The 23,518-nt window shown below is 28.2% G+C and overlaps 1 protein-coding gene and 1 long non-coding RNA gene across 3 annotated transcripts in view; one reads left to right on the forward strand and one right to left on the reverse strand.

The window, feature by feature from the left end:
* Window positions 1-14,027, forward strand: part of LOC105735200 (CCR4-NOT transcription complex subunit 6-like) — a 303,102-nt gene extending 289,075 nt beyond the window's left edge. The window contains exon 5 of one of the 2 annotated variants that reach the window (XM_086910178.1): window positions 13,983-14,026. In XM_086910178.1, the coding sequence (XP_086766304.1) occupies window positions 13,983-13,990 (8 nt within the window). In that variant the 3' untranslated portion in view covers window positions 13,991-14,026. Of the gene's footprint in view, window positions 1-13,982 lie in introns of both variants that reach the window. The other variant, XM_086910179.1, reaches the window with a different exon arrangement.
* LOC147657401 (uncharacterized) lies at window positions 6,015-7,811 on the reverse strand. The gene is made up of 2 exons (XR_015292602.1): window positions 7,389-7,811; window positions 6,015-6,823 (listed from the first exon to the last, which is right to left on the reverse strand). It is a non-coding gene; the product is annotated as an uncharacterized LOC147657401 (long non-coding RNA).
* Window positions 14,028-23,518: the final 9,491 nt, after the last annotated feature.

Here is a 23,518-nt window from a genome sequence, read left to right on the forward strand (position 1 = left end):
CTAACGACGCCATCGAGATCCAGTCCTCGTGACACGTCGAGTAACCGAATGCCGGGGCCTAATTTGCGAACATCTTTGCAGTCGAGATTATAACGTTATTTATGGGAGGATTTATTTATTACACTCGTGAAGAGGGGGGGAACCGGTGATTCTGAAGCGGGATATAGAGTGGTGAAATCGATTTCTCAATATATATACACCAGTTATATACCCGTCGAGATCTAATGATGCCTGGTTGTTGGGCTAATCGCAGATTGCTAAATCGAAGAGTGTCGCTATGTGAATGAATTGAATTTCATCATATCTGCGAAATATTTATTACCGTTGAACTTTTTATGCGGGTTATCTTTCTTTCTTTCTTTCTTTTTTTCTTTTTTTTTCTTATGTTTCACGTAAGTGATACGTTAGGTGAGATATTATTGAATATAATCAAGTGGATACGCGTTCAAATATCCAGACTTTTTCGTGATAAATGGTCATGGCTGTTTTAAATGTAAGATATAGAAGAGAAGCAATAATAATTCAAAGAGTTATATTAAAACAGATTTAAATAATTTAATTCAATAATTTAAGACAATACATGATACTAATTTAAAGAACTTTGGAAAAAATAAATCATAAATGAGTATTTATATGTCTAAATACAAAAATCGACGGGTTAAAAGTGACGCAACTAGAAATTTTAGAGCTAGTCTCGTACAATTTTCAAACGTTTATAGCTGAGATTTTTGGATTTCCAAGATCTTATTATTATTTGAATGAATGTAAATGTATAAAATAAATAGTATAAAAAATTTACAAAATTCTCAACTACAGATTTGGATTGCAATATTAATCGAGCAAAATTTTTGTTCAAATATGTCGTTTCGAAAATATCCATTCGATAAATCGCGAAATCAATATTTACATATTTACAATTAATCAATTATCATATATAATCTCGCGAAGAATCTTTATTTATCATTACCATAAATACCAAAAAATTTTGAAATAACGTAAAATTATTAAACTAATTATTTTAAAGACTTTTTAAAAAAAACGCGGTTACAAACCTGTTATTTAAATAAATTAAAAATTCTTGACTGATCTTCTTATCTTTATTTATCATTACCATGAATACGATCCAAAAAATTTCGCTGCAGATTTTGAAATAACGTAAAATCATTAAACTAATTATTTAGATTTTAAAGACTTTTTAAAAAAAAAACGCGGTTGCAAGCGTGTTATTTAAATAAATTAAAAATTCTTGACTGATGATAACGCGATTACTCGTGCGATACAGACACTAGAGTTCGAACTGCAAACTCATTGTCTTGCGCGCGATTGGCGCAGGCGTTACCACTATAATCCATCAAAACATCGTGTACATACATACATTCGATGATCACAATCAACGAACCCCATAAATTACACACGTCAATTAACATGACATTGTCTGGCGCATACGTGCACGCCAATTCTATAGAATTGACCTGAAAAATAATGACGCATCAAATCATGTCGTCCGTTATTGTATTAAGTTGAAAAGACTAGATCGTTGCCTGTGAAAAGCGGAACAACTCGTCACTCTTCTCTGTTCAGAGAGTTTTTGATTATACGTCAGAAGCTGAAAGTAAGAACACATCGTGTACTCGGCAGTTCTTAATAGGGTAGAAAAGGTAGGCGAGACATCCCTTTTTCATAAATCCAAAGAGATCGTACTTAATTGCAATTTGCTGTAACGTTCGCCATTTTATCGACGCCATTTCCTTGCTCTGCTCTTCTCTTCTCTTCTCTTCTCTTTCGAACAATTTTCACGAATTTACGATCGTACATACGTTATTCTCCTCTCTCTCTCTCTCTTTCTTTCTTCTTTCTCCATTTTGGTTATATAAATAATCTCTAGATCGTCTTCTGCGTATCACGGTGGATGGTTAATTTGGGAAGATGAAAGCAGCTCGATTGATTACATATACGAGGCCTTCTATTTAAATCGAACATCTTGAGAAACGATGCTGAAATATCTGAATTTTTGTCTGAAATGATCGATCGATTTAAATGGTGTCTATAAAATTTTAATTAGAAGAGGGTATATGTTGGAGAAATAATTCAAATATCTTCTACGTATATGTTAAATAATAAATTATATCAATGTTATATATATATATATTTGCTGAATTTGTTCTATTATTTTGAAAAGTTTGAATTATATTTTTTAAAATGATCTGTTAAATAATAATTTTAAAAAATTTGATAAAAATATATCTGTAGAAAAATGGAAATCATTTTCAATAATTTTTGAACCAACGAAGTTTTCTAAAAGTAGAAATTCATTGAAAATGAATATATAGTTCAACAAATAATTTTGTCAAATTATTATGGAATATAATTTCCTTTTTTATCTGTTTGCACTAAATTCAGAGTGTTTCGTAATTTAAAATTGCGTTCTTCAAAAATTTCGCATATTTAAAAAAAAAGGAAAAAAGAATGATTTTTGAAATATATTTGAAATATGCACAAATTTTTGCATTAAACTTTATGCTTCAATTTGAAAATATAAATTATTAGCAATATTATAAGATATATTTCATTAGAAAAATTTGTTGTATCTTATTGAACGATATATTTGCGATATAAAGAATTCGATAAAATTAAATATGTACATATTGTTTCAACAAATATTATCTATACATTGCAAAAAATAAAAACAGAAATTGTACATTCTCGTATTTCTGTTTTTTAAATAAAAATATAAACACGAACGTTGTTTTTTCAAGTAAGATACATTTTAAAATAAAAACAAAGGTAAATAGTATAAAATATTCATTACAAAAGAGTATATTATTTTTCGATAATATTTTTTATAATTTCACCAATTAGTTTCTTCATTCCATTTTCAAAAAATTTTGCCAACGACGATAACACACATTTTTCACTTTGCCATTTTTAAATTTCTACGAGATCTATCTCTACTAGATGCAAGTCTAGATAATTGTGAAAGTGTCAAGCAATAATTTTTCCAAATTTTTTTTCAATTAAATCATTCGTGGTTGGACGTTTTTTAAATCATGAATATTCGTTCGTTCTTCTTGAAATAAACGACACTACTGTTTCACTTTAGTATCCCTTATAATACTCTGCTCGTAAATATCATAAATTTGCCCATAAATTTCTACTAGTATAATTATTTTTTGCCATTAAGAGCTAGATTACTAGTCATACTTCATACCACTTCCTACTTGGCAGCATTATTAATTGTAGCACTCGTATAAGCAACTAACAACAAAATGACTGAACTATTGTTGCTAACAGCTGACTACTGGCTTCAATTAATAAACCTAGTATAAAAGCCATTTGTTCTCCAGAGAATAGATAAGCGTATTAAAAATGGATCTTACTTAAAAAAAACAATCTTCGTGCATACGTTTATCGACAAAAGTTAATCAACCATGTGTTTCATTCGCAAAATTTTTTATTTCTACTCAATTTTTATGCGTATTCGAAAGAGAAACTTATCACTTATTAATGTGGATATACTATTATCTTACCTTTCTATTTATTATTTTTTCAATTTTAATTTATTCAAGATATGAATAAATTTGCAAACGATTAGTAAAAATAAATTTTCAGTAACGCTTCACAGATATTTCACAGGAATAGCAGATCGTTCGATCCGCTTTGACACGAGATTGACAGAATAGATCAGTTTAATGGATACATAACTTTTCCGATTACAACTTTTAGAATTGGCCGAGCTTCATCAAGTTTAATACCGCGGAGAATGGAGAGCGAATAGTCCGAAGTTACGTGTCAATAAATTGCTTTTGCGCTCATAATTCGAATATACGAGTGCAGAATTGAAATTGTACACGATTTATATCTTCAATTGCATTATCTGAAAATGTTTGTTGCTAAGATAAATGTTTAAAATGCATTCGGTTTAAATACTATAATATTTATAATATTTTTTTATTTTGTATGTAAATGTGAATATACAAATCGATTTTTTAGATATTTACACTGATCTAATGACACTAATTTAAAATTTTTTCAATAAGAATTATTTCGATACTTATTTACAATAGACAGTAAAAATTTTTAATTCAATATTTTCATAAAGCTTTTTAGTTATAATAAAAAATAATAAAAGAAGATAAAATGTAAAAAATTACTATTATTATAGTGATGAAAAATTTATTTTTGAAAATATATATAATAGGAAAGATAAATATATCAGGTAGAGTAAAAATTAATGAGATTTTTGATTGAGAACTGAAATGAAATGAAGATTTTCATAATAACTGTTTTTTTCTTAAAGGAATGTTTTTTGTTCCTGTTATAAGAAGTTATTCTTATATTTAAATGAAATAATTATTATACAATAAATTTCAATTATTAATAAATATTTGAAGTACATATTATTTTATGTTTAGTAATGATACAATGAAAAGAAATAAAATATATAGATATAAAAAAATATAGATCTAAAAAAACTGGAATGCTTATTATAAATAACTATTGTAAAATAAAAATCACATTATCTTATATCGCTATCTGAATTATTTGATTTGTTTTTTGATTTGTCTTTTAATCTAAAAGAAATAAAAAAATTTACAAGTTTCTTAAACTTTATAATATTTATATTGATGCTATTGATGCTATTGATTTTTTTATTTACAGCTATTATGAAACTTCTTAATTGAAAAAAAATTTCGTATTCTCACTCTTTTCTTTATAAGCATATATCTATCAAGAAATGTTTACACAACTGGTATTTGTTAATATCGATCTCGTGTTAAAGAAAACATGCTCTTCAATTTTACTCCACGTTAGTGTTTTTCTCGACACTATTTATCAAAGAAACACACTCGTTATACCGTAGAATCGTTTCCCTGTTATCCAATTATTTCCATAAAGAAACAATTTCCTTTGTACATATTTTCTTCTTTAAACCCTGGATTATCTTAGCAATGAAAGATATGCGACATTAGAAACGCTTTTCGAACGAGACCACGCGTGTCTATGTATAATTTTTTACCTTGAATTCGCGTTGTCGTAGAGAAACAAGTGATTAACGCAAGAATGAAAGTAAAAAAAAAAAAAAAACCTTTTAAGATAACACACGTCTGAATAAGAAACTATGCACGCAATCAAAGTAACGATTTATCGCAACTTCGAGCCTAGGAATACTGGCGATGCTAACGAGGGACGACAAGAAAAAGCATATCGCCATTCTTGGTGAATCTTGTTTAGCCTGAAGCATATGCAAGTCAAGGTGTCTAGGTAGAAGCACTTCAACACCTTAGTTGCCTTTGAAGTTGGCAAAACATTACCAAGGATAAAGTTACGTGATTTTAAAAAAAATCAACATAACGGTGGAAAACAGGAATAAACATTTTTCCATTATGAAATAGTTTCTTCATAACATAATAAACGAGTATGGAATATAATATAATTTATAATAGAAACTTTGGTGGAATAATTGTAGTATCATAATTGATTACAATGTATTTTTCATTATATGAAAATTTAATGAAAATTCTTGGATACGAAAAGATAGTAAGAAGGAGAAGTTTTTTTTTTTTTTTAAATTCTTAATAGGAAATTTTTAAAAGAAATATTAAAATCAATATAGGGTAGTAATATTGAAGAAATAGCTTGTGATACTTTGAACCACTTTGTATACTTTCATAAAATTTTAAAAAATTAAGATAATATTAAAATATTTTCAAAAAATGAATTACTTATTTGTAATTAAATAAATAATCTCTACTTATATTTTTTCTTAATATTTAAAACTTAAAAGCACGTTGAAATTCTTACGTAAAAGTATTGGGTACTTTAATGAACGATAAAATCGCCTGAATAGATGATCCTCTAATTAGTCAGAACACCGTTCAAGACATTAAAGATTCTCAAGATCTTTAGAATTTTCAAGTTTTCTTAATACTTAATTAAGATTAAATTTTTTTCCTATATAAAGTTTAAATTAATTTAAACTAATTCTTAACATATATTAAAAATAAAATTTAAAATACAAATCAAAATTTTCATATATTTTTATAACATTTATAATTATTTATAATATTTAAAAGTTTTTTTAAAATAGCAAACTAATTTTTTAAACTATTTTTATATAAATATACTAGTAGAAAATTTATAATTTTATTTCATAAAAGACATTCAAAATAGATTTGAAATCGAAGCAGTTGAATTTATTAAAACATAACATAAAATATTTTATTGATAACATATTTTACAATGTAAAATTTATAAAACTAATATTGTAAAATATCTTCAAACATAAAATAATTTATATGTTTGTGATGAGTTTATTTTGATAAAAATATTTATACTTTTTTTACCGATTCTATATAACAGTTAATTAAGATAATGAAATCAATATTTTGGTATTTTTTACTTCGAAAAATTTGAACTGTACCATTGAAATTTTTATTATTCTCTCAAAATTGTGGATGTATTTTACCTTTTGCGCTACTATTCCTCGACCTAAAATTTTATATTCCCAAAGAGACATGCATCCATTTAAATATACTGTGTCATTGAGAACGATCACTGTGGACCATTTTTCTGTTTGCAAAACGATTGTTACACGTGAGGGATATAGCAAGCACAAAGGAGTAATAAAAATTTTGATAAATATGCAAATATGACAATAAAAGCAATCGACAAAATACATTAAAAATAAAGTATCAAATAAATAAAATCCAAACTTTCTTTCTTTTCTGATATGATATTGACTGAAACTAGAATTGCTATCTCTTTGAAGCTCTTGATATCGGTTTTTTAATAAGATTATGTCTTCTTGATAATTATGGAATTCCTAGATTAAAAAAAAATAGAATATTGTATAAAATAATAAAACATTATGTATTATTACCATACAAGCAATAATAAAATATAAATTCTATTAAATATCTTTGCAACAAATAAAATATGTCAATAGTTCATTTAAAATGAAATAAATTCCTATTTATTCATTATTTCGAATAATATTTTATCCAAAATATTAATTATATTGATGTATATTTGTATTACTTATATAAATTTTTAATTGCAGCAATCTTATTTCTAATTTTTTTTTTAATTTTTGAAAAATATAAATGTGTATAAATAATCTGAATAAAAAAAAATTTTTAAAATTGGGAGAAATTATTGAACTACACATTATCTTTTTTAAAAGGCGCGTTTAAATAAGACGTTAAATCTAGATTTCCGATAAATAAAAATGAACGAAAAATGCCATTAAATATCGTGAATATAAAAGAGATAATATTATCACGCATCTTGATACACATGATCTAAATGCAATTCTGTCGAAGAAATTTGTTCTTGATATTTAATAGGGTCAAAAGAATTGAATCGTATAATTCGATGATTAAAGTTACCGGTAGAGAGCGTTGTTTGTAACAGGGCGGAATACTTGTCTTGCGGTCTGACCTCGTCCTCATTGTTAAGCATAATTGCTATTTATTGCATTGCGGAGTGGCTTTGCGTTTCATGCTGGTTGTAATCCTGCTTGTTATTGCCGCGTTTTAGTAGCAGCTCAAGCACTTTCGGCCACTTTTTCCACTGATGTGACGATCCTTATTGTAGTGATGCTATTTCCTTGTACATTTGTGTACATTTGTCGTCTGCCATCACCAGCGACACTAACGCCATCACGATTGTTCGTCTAACAGTGCGAAAAGTCCGTTAGAAACAGTAAGCACCGACGACCGCTATGTCGGTACACATTTCTATTTGTCGTGAGATACACCGCCCACCGAGATCCGATCATTATGATTTTACGGTCGAAACGAGTTGAATCTGCATTGGCACGTTGCTGTTGTGGCTTTATTTTTATTATCCCTTCCAACCTGGCTTCAAACTGGCTGCAATGAATCACGATCTCATTGGTCGAGTTGGTGGAATTTAGGTTAGTATGTTAATAAATGCAAACGTTATTTGATCGTATATATCGATTGTACATATTACTGCAAAAATGGTATAAAAATCGTAATTTGATATAACTTCTTAGTGTGGATGGAAAAATGGAATACTTAGTGAAAAATAAAATACGTTAATAACAGTATTCGATTAATTCATTACAATGATATTTGCGTACATATTATATCGTGAATTGAAATATCGAAAGTTTCGAAAAAAATTATCGAAAATCGACAATTTATTTTGATTGACAACAAAGTTATATTTATTTTATACAAAGCTGGAAAAAGAAATTTTATAATGAAATCAATTTTGCTTTAGATTTAATAGATAATATTTTCATATTTATATGATAATTTTGATATTATCTCTGATATAATTGTTGCATATTATTGAAATATGAAAATCTCGACAGTTATAATTATCAGTAGATGATTACTATATTCTCATTACATTATATACAGAGCTTTCTTCTCACTTTGAATACTAACGAGTATAGACGTGCTTACTGAACTATATTATGTTTCCATGTCAAATTTATTATTAAACTGTACATATCCAATATAACTCCATTATCGCATCTGTTCTCTCTTAATGAATCCATTAATATCTAAGCATTGGAAGGAAATCATTATTCTATCCTTTTTCATTGTTCTCCCTTTCGCTTTCACCTTCCATTACAACGCCACAACAACTCTATTAATAAACAACAATGCAGAACCGTAAATATATCAAATGAAAGCGTAAATATCCCATCAGTCTTATACTTTATGCATCTGTTATATGGAATAAATTAATCTAAAAATAAATTAATACTTTGCATCTGTTATATAGAATAAATTAATCTAAAAATGAAAAATAATTGTTTCTTTCACATTTATGAACGTGCATAATCTGTGAAAGAAAATAATTTGTGAGATACGTTAACGTGAAAATACTGATAAAATAGCTTAATACATATTCGGACAGTTAATAAATTTAAATTAAAAAAAACTAAAATGCCATTTTTGTTAAAGTTTAATATTTGTTTTGATATTCATAACATATTTTAATAAGTTTTTTAAAAAGTAAAATAGAATAATAATAGAAAAAAAATAATATGTTTTAAATAACTTAAAAAAATTATTTTTGATATATAATAATAATATTGAATGAATTTTATATTAAACAAATTTATCATTTTTTTTTAATATTTATCGTTTAATATTTATTTTATATAATTTCTCAGTTTATTGCATAAGAATAGTTATATCTTTGTATAAAATTCGTTATTTTGATAAATTAAATTTGTGATATATTCAAATATTCTTGCAAATTGAAAATGCATTTTTTTAATTCAAACAATAAATTAAATTTTGAATTTTTTTGAATTAATTATTTACGTATAATATTGTAAAATTTTATAATATTCATTACAATAACAAATAATAAAAATAAAAAAATCTATTAATTATCTATTAATTTATTAAATACATTATTTCAATACGAGATAAATAATCACTAAAAAAAATATATTTAATTTGCAAGAATATGTTTTTTAATAATAAAAATAATAAAATTTACAAGTTATTAATATTTAATTTATAAATTTCATTTCTTAAACTAAAATAATGATGCACAGATTTCATTTTTGTGTAAGAAATTAGATAATCGAATGAATAAAAATAATAATAAATATTAAAAATATAATAAATTCGTTTAATTTAAAGAATAAAATGCAACATCGTTTATTAACAAAAAAATAATTATTTAATACTAAGCTTTTTAAAATATATTATTGACAAAAAGGAATATCGAACTTATTTTTATTTCTTAATATTTATACATTAAACTTTAATATATTATTTTATGCATATTTATTCTAGATATAGATTTAGAAATCTTCTCATTTTTTACAACAATATTCCTCTAGAATATTAAACTCAAGCCAATATCTCAATATTTTAAGCATTAGATCGTATCGATATAGATAACGACACTTTCTTTTTAAAAATTACCAATTTTTGTAAAATGCACGCAGCGGATTACGAAAATGTTGCTGTTAAATAACATTGCGATCCGTTAACCCGTACTAACAGTTGGCCAAAACTGTCACGCACTAATGACTCACTAAATTTCATCGTGCAACAACACGAATGTCGGATGTTGTGGTTCTCCCGCAGGTTGCTTTTAATTCGTTTCATTTTTATTCTGTGCCTCGTAATTCTCCGTGAATTTTCTACCACCGCAGACTCTCTCTCCCGGTCGGTAATATCGTTTTGCCTTTATCGTTTCCTTTTCTTTTCCCTCGGCTTTTTTCTCGCTCGCTCTTTCCACCAGAAGCGTTGGAACTTCGAGAATATTCGACGACATTCTTTGCACTGGTAGGAACTAAGGGAGGAACTCTTTGATGTAATTATAATATGAAAGCGCCGACAAATTTCGACCACTGTTAATTTTAACCGCACTGTCTCGACTCCCTTGTGAATAGAGAACTTTGTCAAATATTCTCTTAATCACTGTAAGAAGTTTCAAGTTTCGATATAAAAGTAAGGAAAGTTCGATGAACTTAATTGAATGGGATTCAGGGATTGGGAACATTTTTACGCTATTGTAAAAAACTAGGACGATATTAAACGTTGAAATTCGTAATTACTAAATTTTTCGTCTGAAGTTTTGACGTTAACCGTCATAGCATTCCCACGAGAAACGAGAAATAAGATATTCCGAAGTGCATTGACGTAGACGTGACATTTTCAATATTTTTACGTCGCATTGATGCCGCTTGTATACAGTTGCCAATCAACTGTCACCGATGAACGAACAAGTTATTCGGCTTATTTTTTTGCCTTTTTCATTCTATTATATTTAATATTTATACCGACCTATTATGCGGTACAATAATTTTATTTAACAATCTTTCATCTCTCAGTTTCTTTTTTTTTTTTTTTTTTTGCTTTATTATTATTATCGCTTCCTATAATTGGTAAATATTGATTTATCAATATTGTAATGAAATATTTTACTTAATATTTGTGATTAGCAATTATTTGATATAAATAAATGTGAAATAACTTACGAAAGATTAATAATATATATTATAATCCAAATACAATATTCTATTTGAATATTCATATATAAGAGAAATCAATTTAATCTCATTTTCTTTCCCAAAGATATTTTTTCAATGATATAGCAAATAAAAATATTCTTCTCTGCAAAAATTTGAAAATAAATTGAAGTCTCTCCTTTACAATCTTAACTTAAACTCTCTGAAATTTTTTCTTCAAGTTATCGAACTTGAAATATTAAGATTAGTAAAAATGTTAATTGAGATTTATTTACAAAGTCTAAACTACTTACTTTCTTTTCCTATAACAATCAATCCTTTAAAGACGTACGGATATATTACTCTATATAGATCAAAATCAGACATCATACATTTTACAGTTGTCACGCATCCGTAATGCATTTACGCACTACATTTGCAATATTTAACATACGAAGCGTAATAATAATAAACACACACGCGTACATCAATTATGTTCAACGATCTGATTGTACTCTCTCTCTCTCTCTCTCTCTCTCTCTCTCTCTCTCTCTCCCTCTCCTTAGATAATAAAGTGATCGCAGAATCTCGATCATGGAGCTGCTATTTGCCGTGTCCGATTTAACGATCGCTCTCGAGACTGAGAAACTATATCAGCAGCTTTAATGGACATTACCCCACGCTCGTATTGACAGTTGCAGGTGGATCAGGCTTCGTAAAGCGGACACCACCTGAGAGAACAATAACTTGGCTATTGGGGCGGTAAGCTGATGTGAATGCGGCCCGGGCTATTAATGGCCGATAATGCCTTGTCATTGAATCGCGGATAATCAGCCCCCGGCCATAATTTACGTGTAGCCTACCAGTCGTGTACAGGTAAAAAATAAAACCGATGGACAGCTTTCTCGTTCCGTCAATCATCAATAGCCTCGTAATGAAACAATGCAACAAATGTGCATTATCCTCGTGATTTCTTTTTTTTTCCTCTTATTTTCTTGCAGTTCAACTGCAAGTCCGATTTTCGTAATTATTCGCGTGTAAAGGATATTATTTTTCTTCATTTCGATTAATCGTGGTTATTAAAAGGAATTACTTTTAATTACGTAACGATGCATTAGGATTTTTTATAATGTGTGTTTTCAAAGTATTATAGTGTTTAATATAATAATGTAATAATAATAATAATATAATGTAACACATTAAGAGCTATTCTATTCCCTCTAAACCATTCAATTTTGGATCTAAATTATTTCTTTATATTATAAATAAAAAACTTGAAAAATTACAAATATTAAATTTATAAAAATGATTTCAAGGAATCGAATATTTTTTTATTTTTCGAACATAGTTGTTTAATAAATTTTGGTAAACAATTTCCATAACTCAAAATAAAATAAAAATTTGTCAAGCTTGATATTTTTTCAAATACAATTGAAATTAATTGGAAATTAGTTAATCAAGGAGTCGATATAATTAGTTTATAATTTATTAAATGAAAAAAATATATTTTACATCCTTTTGCTTATATATTTTTTCCTTTTCACATTTAAAATAATCTTCTGTCAATAGTTTATTCTATATTATTCTATCGAGAATTAGATAGTTTTATTTATATTTGAAAAAATTTCAAACTTGATCTACGAACGAAGAACGAAGTTCCACACACATATTTTCGTTATTCATAATTTTTTCAAACTTTTTTAGAATCTTCATACCATGAATTTCTCTATATAATAAGCAGAATTTTAAATATCATCGAATACGAAAGAAAACAAATTTTATTCATTATTAAAACCTACGAAGGAATATAACAATATTTTACCCTTCGCTTCACTCCACCATGTTATATGCTTTCACGCAAATAAGCCGACTAAAATTACTTTCTACTGGAACGATTCAGTTCAACGAAAATAAAGAGATTTACATTACCTTTTTCTCGCGGGCAATGTCGCCCAACAGCAGCAGTATTTTAGGGAACAACTCGCATACCAAGAGTTATACGTTGCAGACACGTAGCCCTCCATTTTTACCTGTGCTCGTCGACTCACGTAATCTCGAGACGAAACGATGCCACGAAAATGAAAGAGAAAGAAATTGGAGACATCGCGTGTGACGTGAATAGGCATAAATTTTCAACATTGAAAAACAAAGTTATTTCGATTGGTGTAACTCAAAAGCTACGAATAGCTAGCATTAAGTTAATAACGTTCAAGAATCTAAGCTACCTGAATGATCAAACTGTGAATAAATATTAATTACTGTAACTAATATTGTAATTGTAAATTGACAACTAATTTTTTATTTATATTATAAGCATCATTTAATTAATTTCAAAATAATTTTTTCCTTACACGTATGCAAATAAAATATTATCATTTGTTCGGATTTGGAACGAATAATAAATAAAATTCGAGGGAAAAGTTTTTCAAAAAAAAAAAAAAAATGATTGTTCAATTATTTTTTGGAAATATTTACAATCAAATTCAATAAATTCAATTTATTCATGACTACAGCTGCTGGTAATTGCTTTTTGTATCATTCAAGCATTTTGATCGAAGTTATTAATTAAAGTAATTTATTCGAAATAAATTATCAATTATTAATTTTTTAATTCGTATTCAACTCGGCTGCGTGTATCTTTTGTACCGTTTGTTTTTCCTCCACGTTTCGTAAGAATACTTTCGACAACTGTTACGGTTTTCAATTTGGATTCGCCTAGTAACGAGTATAATGAATAACCTCTCGCAGCCGTGTTCCAAATTAAAATATCCTAACGAACGTGTATTTATATCCTAGTGAAAATCTACCGGAATTCTGTTGCCTTTGTTAAATCGCGGAGATGGTCGTTTGTTTCATTGACGGTTTCATTTACCGGGGGAAATTCTCCTGTTGCTCGAGAAATTGCAATGGAAGCGTATTTTCGAGAGTGAAAAAAAAAAAAAAAGTTAATTAAAACCATTTTCGTAGATTAAACTTTTCGGAAAATGGATTTTGATGTTTCTCATTTTTTTTTTTTTGATTTTAGGTAAGTGATGAGCGGTGATTCAGATTCAGGATTTATCGTTTCAAAAGGATCAAAAAGGTGAGTCCATTTCCGATTATTATACGCAAAAATTAGAAACTTTTCTTTGCTTTTTGAAGTTGATTTTTATCGATCCGTTTATTCGATCGCATTATCCTGGAATGGATCACGTATGTGACATGATCGTTTCAATTATTTTTTTTTTTTTTTTTTTTACAAAAAAAGTTTCTCAAATATAACGTTTAATAAATTAATCAAGGTTCCCTATAAAAGATTATTAAATTATTTAAAGTAAAACATGGACAATGATCATTTCAATTTTTTTTTTTTTAAAGTAAAAAAAAAGTAAATTATTTAAAGTAAAACATGGATAATTCTTTGCGTATCTCTTTTACTTCGTTTCTTTCATTTTTTTCTCCTCGTGAAACGAATAATTTACGAGTTATTTGAAATCATACGAAGCTTGCCTGTATTGACACTTTGTATATTCTTGAGATCTATACTTACTCGACGATAATCGAGAAAGAAAATAAATGGTTTCTTTTATTGGAAAAAGCATTGCTTCCTCTCTTTCTCTGCAAGTGTCCAATTCTAGTTTTTTTTTTCTTCTTTTTTTCCTTTCTGTTCTTCTTCCATTATCCATTTTCTTTCATTTTCAATTTCTTTTTTTCTCCCCCGTGCTTCAGTTCCCTATGTCTTTTCTTGTTCCTCCACCTTCGGTTCCCCCAGAATTTGCAGACACTTTGCTGCAAGAAAAGGGGCAAAAAAATTGTCGAGCTTGAAAAGACTATTCCCGAGAATGAAATGAGAGAAAATAATGGCAAAGGGAAATATTGTTTACCAGCTGAAAGCTTTTCCTTCTCTTTGTTAGTGTCTTTGGCCCGATGGGAACTTACACCGATATTTTCCAGTATTATATTCAAGTTTCAAACGGTGCAAACTATCTCGCTGTTCAAAGTTTCGAGTGACTAAGTTTTATATAATAATTGACGCGAACAAAATGAAAAAATAAATCAGGGGATATAAAAAAGGGTATATAAAAGTGGATTGATCTGAGTATAATAATATTAGATTGAATTAATGTAATCGAATATCGAGTGTTTTAAGAATCATTTAAGATAGTAGATTTGGAATTGTAATAAAAAATTACATTGTATTTTTAAAATTAATTCGTATTCACGAATATATTCTTTAAATGATCATTTGATCGTAAAATAGCCGTTCAAAATAAATAATGAAAGCGTATGTAGAAGCCTAAAATCTATAATATAAATAAATAAATCTAAGACAAGTTATTTTATTTGATTAAAGTATTTACGTAAAATTTTTAATTCAATAACCAGAACGAACGGAATTCATTTAATGAACAATTAAAAAGTAAAAACTTGAAAATTTTTTAATAATTTGAAGATATTTTTTTTAACTTTATTATTACTATAAAATTCGAGTAGTGTTGATTATTAATATATTATTCATTATTTTGTTCTACAGAAATCAAAATATAAAAAGAATTTTTGTTGCATTTTCTAAACTTCAATATGAATTATATAATAATTATGCAACGAAGTTTTTATTTTATTAATTTCTTAATTAATTATTTCTCAACAGTATTTACAACAATATTGCTCTGTATAGCGAATTAATATTTTTAAAAAATTGATAATATTGTTGTAATTATTAGGAAACGAGTATTAAAGTTATATATTCGAATTCTTTTTAATTAGATACCATTTCGGAAAGACAAAATGGACTTCCAAAATTTTAAAATCTTTTTTTATTAACGTAAGTAGAAGGAAAGAAAAAAAGAATTACTTGTTCTTTGTCTTAACCATTGTATTTTCTTCAAATTATAATAGAACTTCCTAATTATTCGAATTGACAGAAAGAATAAAAATTCGAAAAATAAAAGAAAGAATAGAGCACAGATTTTTTTTTAAACGAAACGATTTCTGTTATAAAAATTAAGAATCGTTTTTCTAGCACGAATTTAATATAAAGAAGAAATATGCATCCTTCATATTTCATCCTGTTTTCTAACGCCATTAATTACGACTCTCCCATTATTATATGGACATTTGCCAGTTTTATAGCACTTTCATCGTTCTAATTCTTCTAATAATTCCTTCGTTTTCTAATTTTTTCCAATTTCATTAAGTACGCGTTATTATTTCAAATTAAAAACTCTATTTCTGTTTACACTGCGATAAGAAAAAGCACTGTTCGTTTCGAATTCGAGAACTTTCAATTAATAGAACAGTTCGGACATTCGAATTCTATGCGAATCGAAGTGGTACACGTTTAATATCGTGCGCCGATCTTGGGAATTAAACTTTCTGGAATTATTACACGCGGTTGTGACTTCTGCGGGAACCAATCGCAAAATCTTTAAAAGCTTCCGTGAAAGCTCGGCTGCATATAATCCAGAAAGATGAGGGAACTCGGTGCTCCTCGTCGGAAAATATATTCTACGTGACACGTGGAAAATTCCCGCGAGTATTAAAATATCTTATCGCACCAGCACATAGAGAGTCCACGAGATTCCTCTTTCTTCACCTTATGGCCGAAGAAGGAGAAAAAAAAGCCGCGAAACTTTCATGAAACTCTCTCTCTCTCTCTCTCTGTAGTTTAAAAACTTCATATTTTCTTATTCAGAAACTTTGAATTTACCGACTTTGACTTCCCAACGTTCATAAATATATTTATAATAAATTGTTTTTCGTTCACCCACTGAATGCAAATGTTACATTGCACAAGGAAAGGAAAATTCTCATCGTTATTGCTCGAGGATACAATTGGTTTGCGATATTTACTTTACTCTTCTCATAATGGATTCAGATAAAATTTAACAGTTAATTGTTATATTTTAAAGAATCCATATTTTATCGGCACAGCGTTTCATTTAATCGAAGTTAAAAAACGTTGACAACAATTTAAAAAATACCATTTAAGAAATTGAATGCAATTACCACTGTAATTGGAGGCATTATAGATATAAGCAATTTTATTCCTTATAACGAGAAGAGTAAGTTAGAGAAACTGGTTTTTCACTTTGTCATTGACTTAATAATGTTGATATCCACGAAGCGGGATGAAAAGAAGCGCGGAAACGAAAGAAATTCCTACGATATTATAGTAATATTTACAAAGCTCGAACGAGGTGAATTCACGCGAATCTCTCGAAGAGCTTGATACCCGTGGATGGAAAAAATCGTCCATGGAGGCATGCGTGAAATTCAAATTTTAAACGGAGAAGGTTGCAATACGTCTAATAACAGTTCTTGGGGGGATTGCGCGTGCAAGTTTGCCCAGCCATGTGGCTTTTAACAGGCGTTGCACGGTGGAAACTTTATTTATTCATCGTCGCGGGCTGTAATAATCCCGGTGACACATGGGAAATCTTTACGGCCATAAAAATATCAAAGAAAAATTTTATGGGCGTAATCTGCGTGCGGCCAATGGACGCCATACACTCTTTCAGGATTTCACGACCGGTTTACACGAGCCGTTTCCAACGCTGGGGGAAAAAAGGTTCGCGCGTGCGCGTTGCAGCTTCTTGCGTCGTCGAGAAAATGATGCATCTTCATTGTTACAGCGGCGCGTCTTTGAAAACGTTAACATCTGACCGTTTCATAGATGAGATTTAGAGGGAAGTGTTTTTTTGTCATAGCGACAACGGTAAACAGTTGCAAAAAGATCTCGATGATTTCTTTATCACGTTGAATAGTGAAGACGTTTTGACGGTTTGTTTATCAGAAGAAATTGTTAGTAAAAAAGAATTTAGGTTAGGTTAGATCGTAAGTCAAATGAGAAATTAAATAAATTTTTGTTCGATTAAATTTATGTTAATTCTGAACTCAAATCAAAAAAATAAAAATGGAGGCTGGCCATTAATAGTCTGTAACAATAAATCTGATTAAAATTAACCTGTTTCGAAGAAATATTTTTATTAATGTATGATTATCTTATACTTATATATTATTGAAAATTGTTCAAAGCTTCAGAGATGAGGTAATTCTCTCTCTAAATTTTAGGAAAGAGAATTCGAAACTGTTGGAAACTATCACAGTTATGCTTGATATGGTTCAATATCGAAAGGCAATATCTGCTTTATGTTGATATTACTATCCGGGATTAAAACTGCAAAAGAAGAGATTTTTGTTTTCCTTCGGTAAAAAGCAAAACAGTTTGGAAAAAAAGAAAAATTGCCGATATATTTGGAGAATTTTTAATATCCTCATATATAGTAGAAGTAAATTGCCCTTTCTTCCATAAATTTTTTAAGATATTAATTCGTTATTTTTATCGATTATAAAGTAGAAAAAGGATAAAAGATGGTACGAGTGCCACTTGAAATATGAAATTAATTTTGCTTGCATGCACGCGCATGTCGAAACAGATGACGTGACGTCACGGATGATCAATGGTGTCTACAATTTTATTCGTTCAGAATACACATTCGAATATAACAGTCTGCGATATTATTTCATATAATTGATGCTAATACGTTAATTTTTTATATTATTACGTAAAATGTCTATTTGATATTTTAACCTAATTATTATTAATTATATTAACGAAAATGCAGTATGATATTTGAATGTAGTATTTATCATTATTTATTCTTCTACTTTTTTCTAATTCATATTGACAATATATTTTACAGATATACTTATATATTTAAATATAATTTCATTGTAGTTTCAAAATTCTATTGTAAATCAAAATATTTTTATCGTTAAACAATTTATATTGAAAAACCATTAGTTTAAAAAATATTTTTATTTCAGTTTTCTGAAATTGAAATTGAAATATCTGCTAATAATTTTTAGGTATACATAGTTTAATACTTTTTTATGGAGAGTATATCAATTGAAAAATATATAATTCCATTTAAAAAAAATTGACCTTCATATGATCTTTACACTCACTAAGAAAGAACTAATAATAGTTCTATGTAACTTCTTCTTCAAAATTCATCTGACTTCATCTTCGTTGTAAATAAGATAATATTAAGAAAATCAAGATATTGTATAAAATATAATAAAATTTTATAAAATATCGTTGAAGTACATATGATTTATATGATTTTGATCGCTGTTATGAAAGATGAAAATCTTAGAAAAATAAATACATATAGTAAAAAAACAAAAAAAACTTTTAATATAACATATTATCATAACATTATAAACACTAATATCTCTATAATTATAAATTTAATTACTAATTCTCTAGTTTCTCTAGTTTCAGTCACAAAATAATTTAAATATTAATATATAACTAACTTTATGACAAAATCACAAATCGTAACTTGATATGATGAAAAATTATTATAAAAATTATATAAAATCATAACTATTTTTCGCATCATAAAAATACTTAAATATCCTAAAAATTTAATAATATAACCAAAATAGCAATTTTTTATGAAAATTAAGTATTGGTTTAAATATTTCCTTTTAGATGTTCAATTTAAGGTATTAAAAAATATTTTTCATCAAGTTTTATACTTTATATTTTATTTTTATTCTAAGCGAATTTATTTTTGTTTAGTATCCTTTTTAGTATTCTTTTTATCTATTCGATGATCCAATTGTTTATACGTTATATACAAAAAATTGTATATAGAATTTTTATGAATTCCGTACGAATATGCATAATAATATAATAATACAAAAAGTGAATCAAAAATGAATCATAATAATCGACAATATATTCATGAAATCAAATATATTCATTAATTCAATTTATGATTAATCGATGATTCAATTTATATCGCGAATAATTATTGGCCATTTTCATATACATTGTACGTATATATCAATTATATTATCATAAAATATAAATTAGAATATATTGCAGAAATATAATTGCTCAATAAGGATGAAATGATGCATTTTGTAAATAAACAAATAAGAGCAATTAGGCTTTTATAATTGAACGTTCTTTGTTTTCCTCCCCACATTTCTTCACATTTCCGTTCACGATGTTGGAAAATTTAATGTTCATGTGAAATTTGAAAGGGGATGAAGTTTATTCTGATGCTTACGATGTCATTTTATATAAAAATACAATGGTAACAAATACAACATTGCAATAAATCCCAGTAATTTTCAGACATTTTCCAGATATGGCAGATTATTCTCGTACGCAACTGATACGAAACGAAAGCTTTTGAGAGGAATAGCTTGTGCAAAATTTCATACGGCTTATTGAGATCAGATTAAAATCTCGGTTATATTTCAATTCGAGAAGAATTAACGTCGCATTACTCGCGCATGATGTCAAATATAATTTTAGTAATTTCGAAAAATTGTAGCATAAAATTGTAGCAAGTATAAAAGTAACACATGAAAAATTATTACTGTGGATAAATCTTGATAATATTTTTAACATGTTCGCGTTATCCCAACTTTTAAATATGTATCGAAATATTTTCTAGATTGTTTTAATAACAAAATGTCGATTATCACATCGATTGTCACAGCTGAGTTGTTTATTTTTAAGCTTATTTTTTTAACAATTGAAAAAACAATTTAAATATTATAAATTAAAGTAAACTTTTTGTAATAAGTATTAATGAATAAATCGCACATTATGAAAATTCATAAATGGGCGAAATATTATAATTTATGAATGAAAAGTAATGGAAGTTTATTTTTTATATTTCATCTAATTGCTAAATGAATTACGAAGCAAAATTTTAACATTTATTAATAATTAATAATTAATAACAGTCATATGAAAATATTTATAAGTTTAATAAAGAAATAATAATCTAATTATTTGTACTTTCGAAAAAATAAATTGTTGTTTAAATACGATAAAAATAAAATGGCAGATAAGAAAAAATATTTTTAATTTCTTGTACGAAAAGATAATATTACATATTTTAATAACATAAATACATTTATTTATTTTTAACATAAAATTATATGAAAACTATCTTTTTATCATTATTATATTCGAAGTATACACATAAAATAATTATATGAATTTAATGAACACAGTTTCATGTAAATGAGCCTAATCTTTACACACTTTATGTCGTACAATTTATATCGCTTTTTATTAGATTGAAATAAACACTTAAAGTATCCACTCCTTCAAAGAATAAGTTATTTATAATAAAATTATGAACAAATATATCCTATAATAAAATTCTAGGTTTTAATATAATAATGTAATTTACATTGAAATGGTGAATTATAAAATATACAAATTATATTAATTAGTGTAATAGAATGATAAAAAAATTCATTGTTTAATCCCATTTTTTCTATAATTAAAACGTCAAATTTCTTTTAAAGTATTGTCCAATTTTTATGATATATTATAATAACGCGTAATTTTCTAATTTATCATCTAATGATAACTTTATTAATCTATGATTCTATTTTACCTCCCTCATTCTTCTTGTCACGATGCGAATTGAATATAACAAACCTGCTAAACAATAAAATTACAATAAAATAAAACAAAATTAAATAACAATATATACAATGTTCAGTTTCTACTGAAATCCAAATATATATTTTTCCTAAAATTTAGATCTTCGATTCATAGTAAATAATACGTAAATCGATTTATCGTATATTTCGTATACCCCATAAATCACAAATGTCTCTCCAAATGAATCCGTCTAAATAATTCTCAAATTATCCCCCGACGAATATCAATGACGTTTGCCATCGGAGCGGGTCGAAAGCCAGTTTAGTGTCGCAATTACAAGATTATCCCGCGTCCAAGGAGCGGATATCGGATAAGCCAATTATGCAAACCGTTCTCTTCATCGAGGGTACCTCGCATGAGGCATGGCCACGTCCAAGAGGACCGGCTCCAGAGAGAGAGAGAGAGAGAGGAATTGGCCCGATTGATCGTCTCGCCAGGCGCGCAAATCGAGCGATCGGGTGAAACTTTCCGTTTGATCTGCGGTACTCGGCGGCCGCCGATAAACGACCAAGGATTCAGCAGGTTGAAGTTTCCAGCCAGTCAAGCGGATCCGAGACGAGTCTGGAGTCTCGACCGCGAGTTCCCATGCCATTACCTTACCTTACCTTACTTTTGCATCCGATGAGGCAGAAAGGAGGACACGTATTCGCAAGGGTCCTTTTGCGGGGAAAGTTTATTGTATCGTTCTCCGTGCGCACATCGGTTCTGTATACAGGGCGTCCCAGAAGTTATGGCGCGAGGGTGGCGGCGATTTCACGCGCGATAAAAGGAAAGAGAGGAACGAAGTTTCGAGCAAATCGAATTCTCCAAGAGTTGTTCCAAGCGGAGACGGACAATTCTTTATCGCTTGCACTTGTTTTGAGGAAATCGAAATTAAACGAGAAATTAATTTTAAAGTGATCAAACAAGCATTCTTCTTTATGGTTATTGACAAAAAACACTAAGAACAAGATGTCCAAGCAACATAATAAAAAATTAAATCGAATCGTATCACGAACAATAAATAAATTCAACATATTTTCTTATTTTCGAGATAAATATGTTGCTTGAATTTGTGTTCATGATTCATTCTTGTTAATAATTTCGCAAACGAGAACGTTGCTTGAAATTAGGAATCTCCAACAGGTGATCCCATTCTACGTATCTGTCTACAATTTTTCAAGCTCGATTTAAACGAGGAAATGTCGTTCCTTTCGAATCACCAGCCCCTTCTACTATGATTTCTAAGACACTCTGTATTCACACATATCCACCTTACGATCCGCGGTGGAAACAGCGGAAACCCATTTCATCGTTCTTTTCGAGTTGTATCGTGCGCATCCCTTTTATTTTAACAATACCTCGTAATACGGATTTTTCCCCTTTATTTTTATCGTTCGTCGTTCATCTCGTGTGCAAGTTTTTACCCAGGGAATCGCGTGCTTCCGCCCAAGTGATATACTTGGAGAGTCTTTTAGGGCTGGGTGTACGCGCGAGGCAACGTCTATTGTTATTCGATAACGAACACCGGGGAGACGGAGGATTGTAACAATATGTTAGCTATGAGGTCGTGGGGAATGGATTTGTGGCTACTTCTATCTATTATCAGCCGACCGTGAAACTGAAAACTTCGAGAGTAGCTGGAGCTGGTCTTCTTTCGGCCCGTTTATCATTTGATGTCGTTGCTTCCCGTGGCTCTCCCGTGTATTTGCAATCATTTTCTTCCAGCAAATACTCGAGAGAGTAAACAGGCCTGTGTGCTTGTTTTCGGTTTACATTGTAATTTATTTCCTTCGACCGTGCGCTCTTTTTTAACTTTGGAATAGCGTAATTATGTTTCTTCGATTTTTTTCTTTCTCAACTATTAAGGTAGAATATGGTAGAAATTTTAATAATCTTAATAATTCTGGGTAATATTATATGTATAATAGTCGTTGAAGATTATTAAAGGCAAAATTACTTTTAATATTATCCGATATTTCTTTTTATCTTTAATAATTATGCACCGCCAATTTTTAATATCCTCTTGCATTTATCTGTCTGGAATAAATTTATATTATAAGTAAAATAATGCGAGATTATTGGAAAGAATTTATTACGTTTGTTTATTC

This window comes from Apis florea, unplaced genomic scaffold, assembly GCF_048593485.1.
Source record: "Apis florea isolate Af1SG1 unplaced genomic scaffold, ASM4859348v1 contig_3170_pilon, whole genome shotgun sequence".
Lineage (NCBI taxonomy): Eukaryota > Metazoa > Arthropoda > Insecta > Hymenoptera > Apidae > Apis > Apis florea.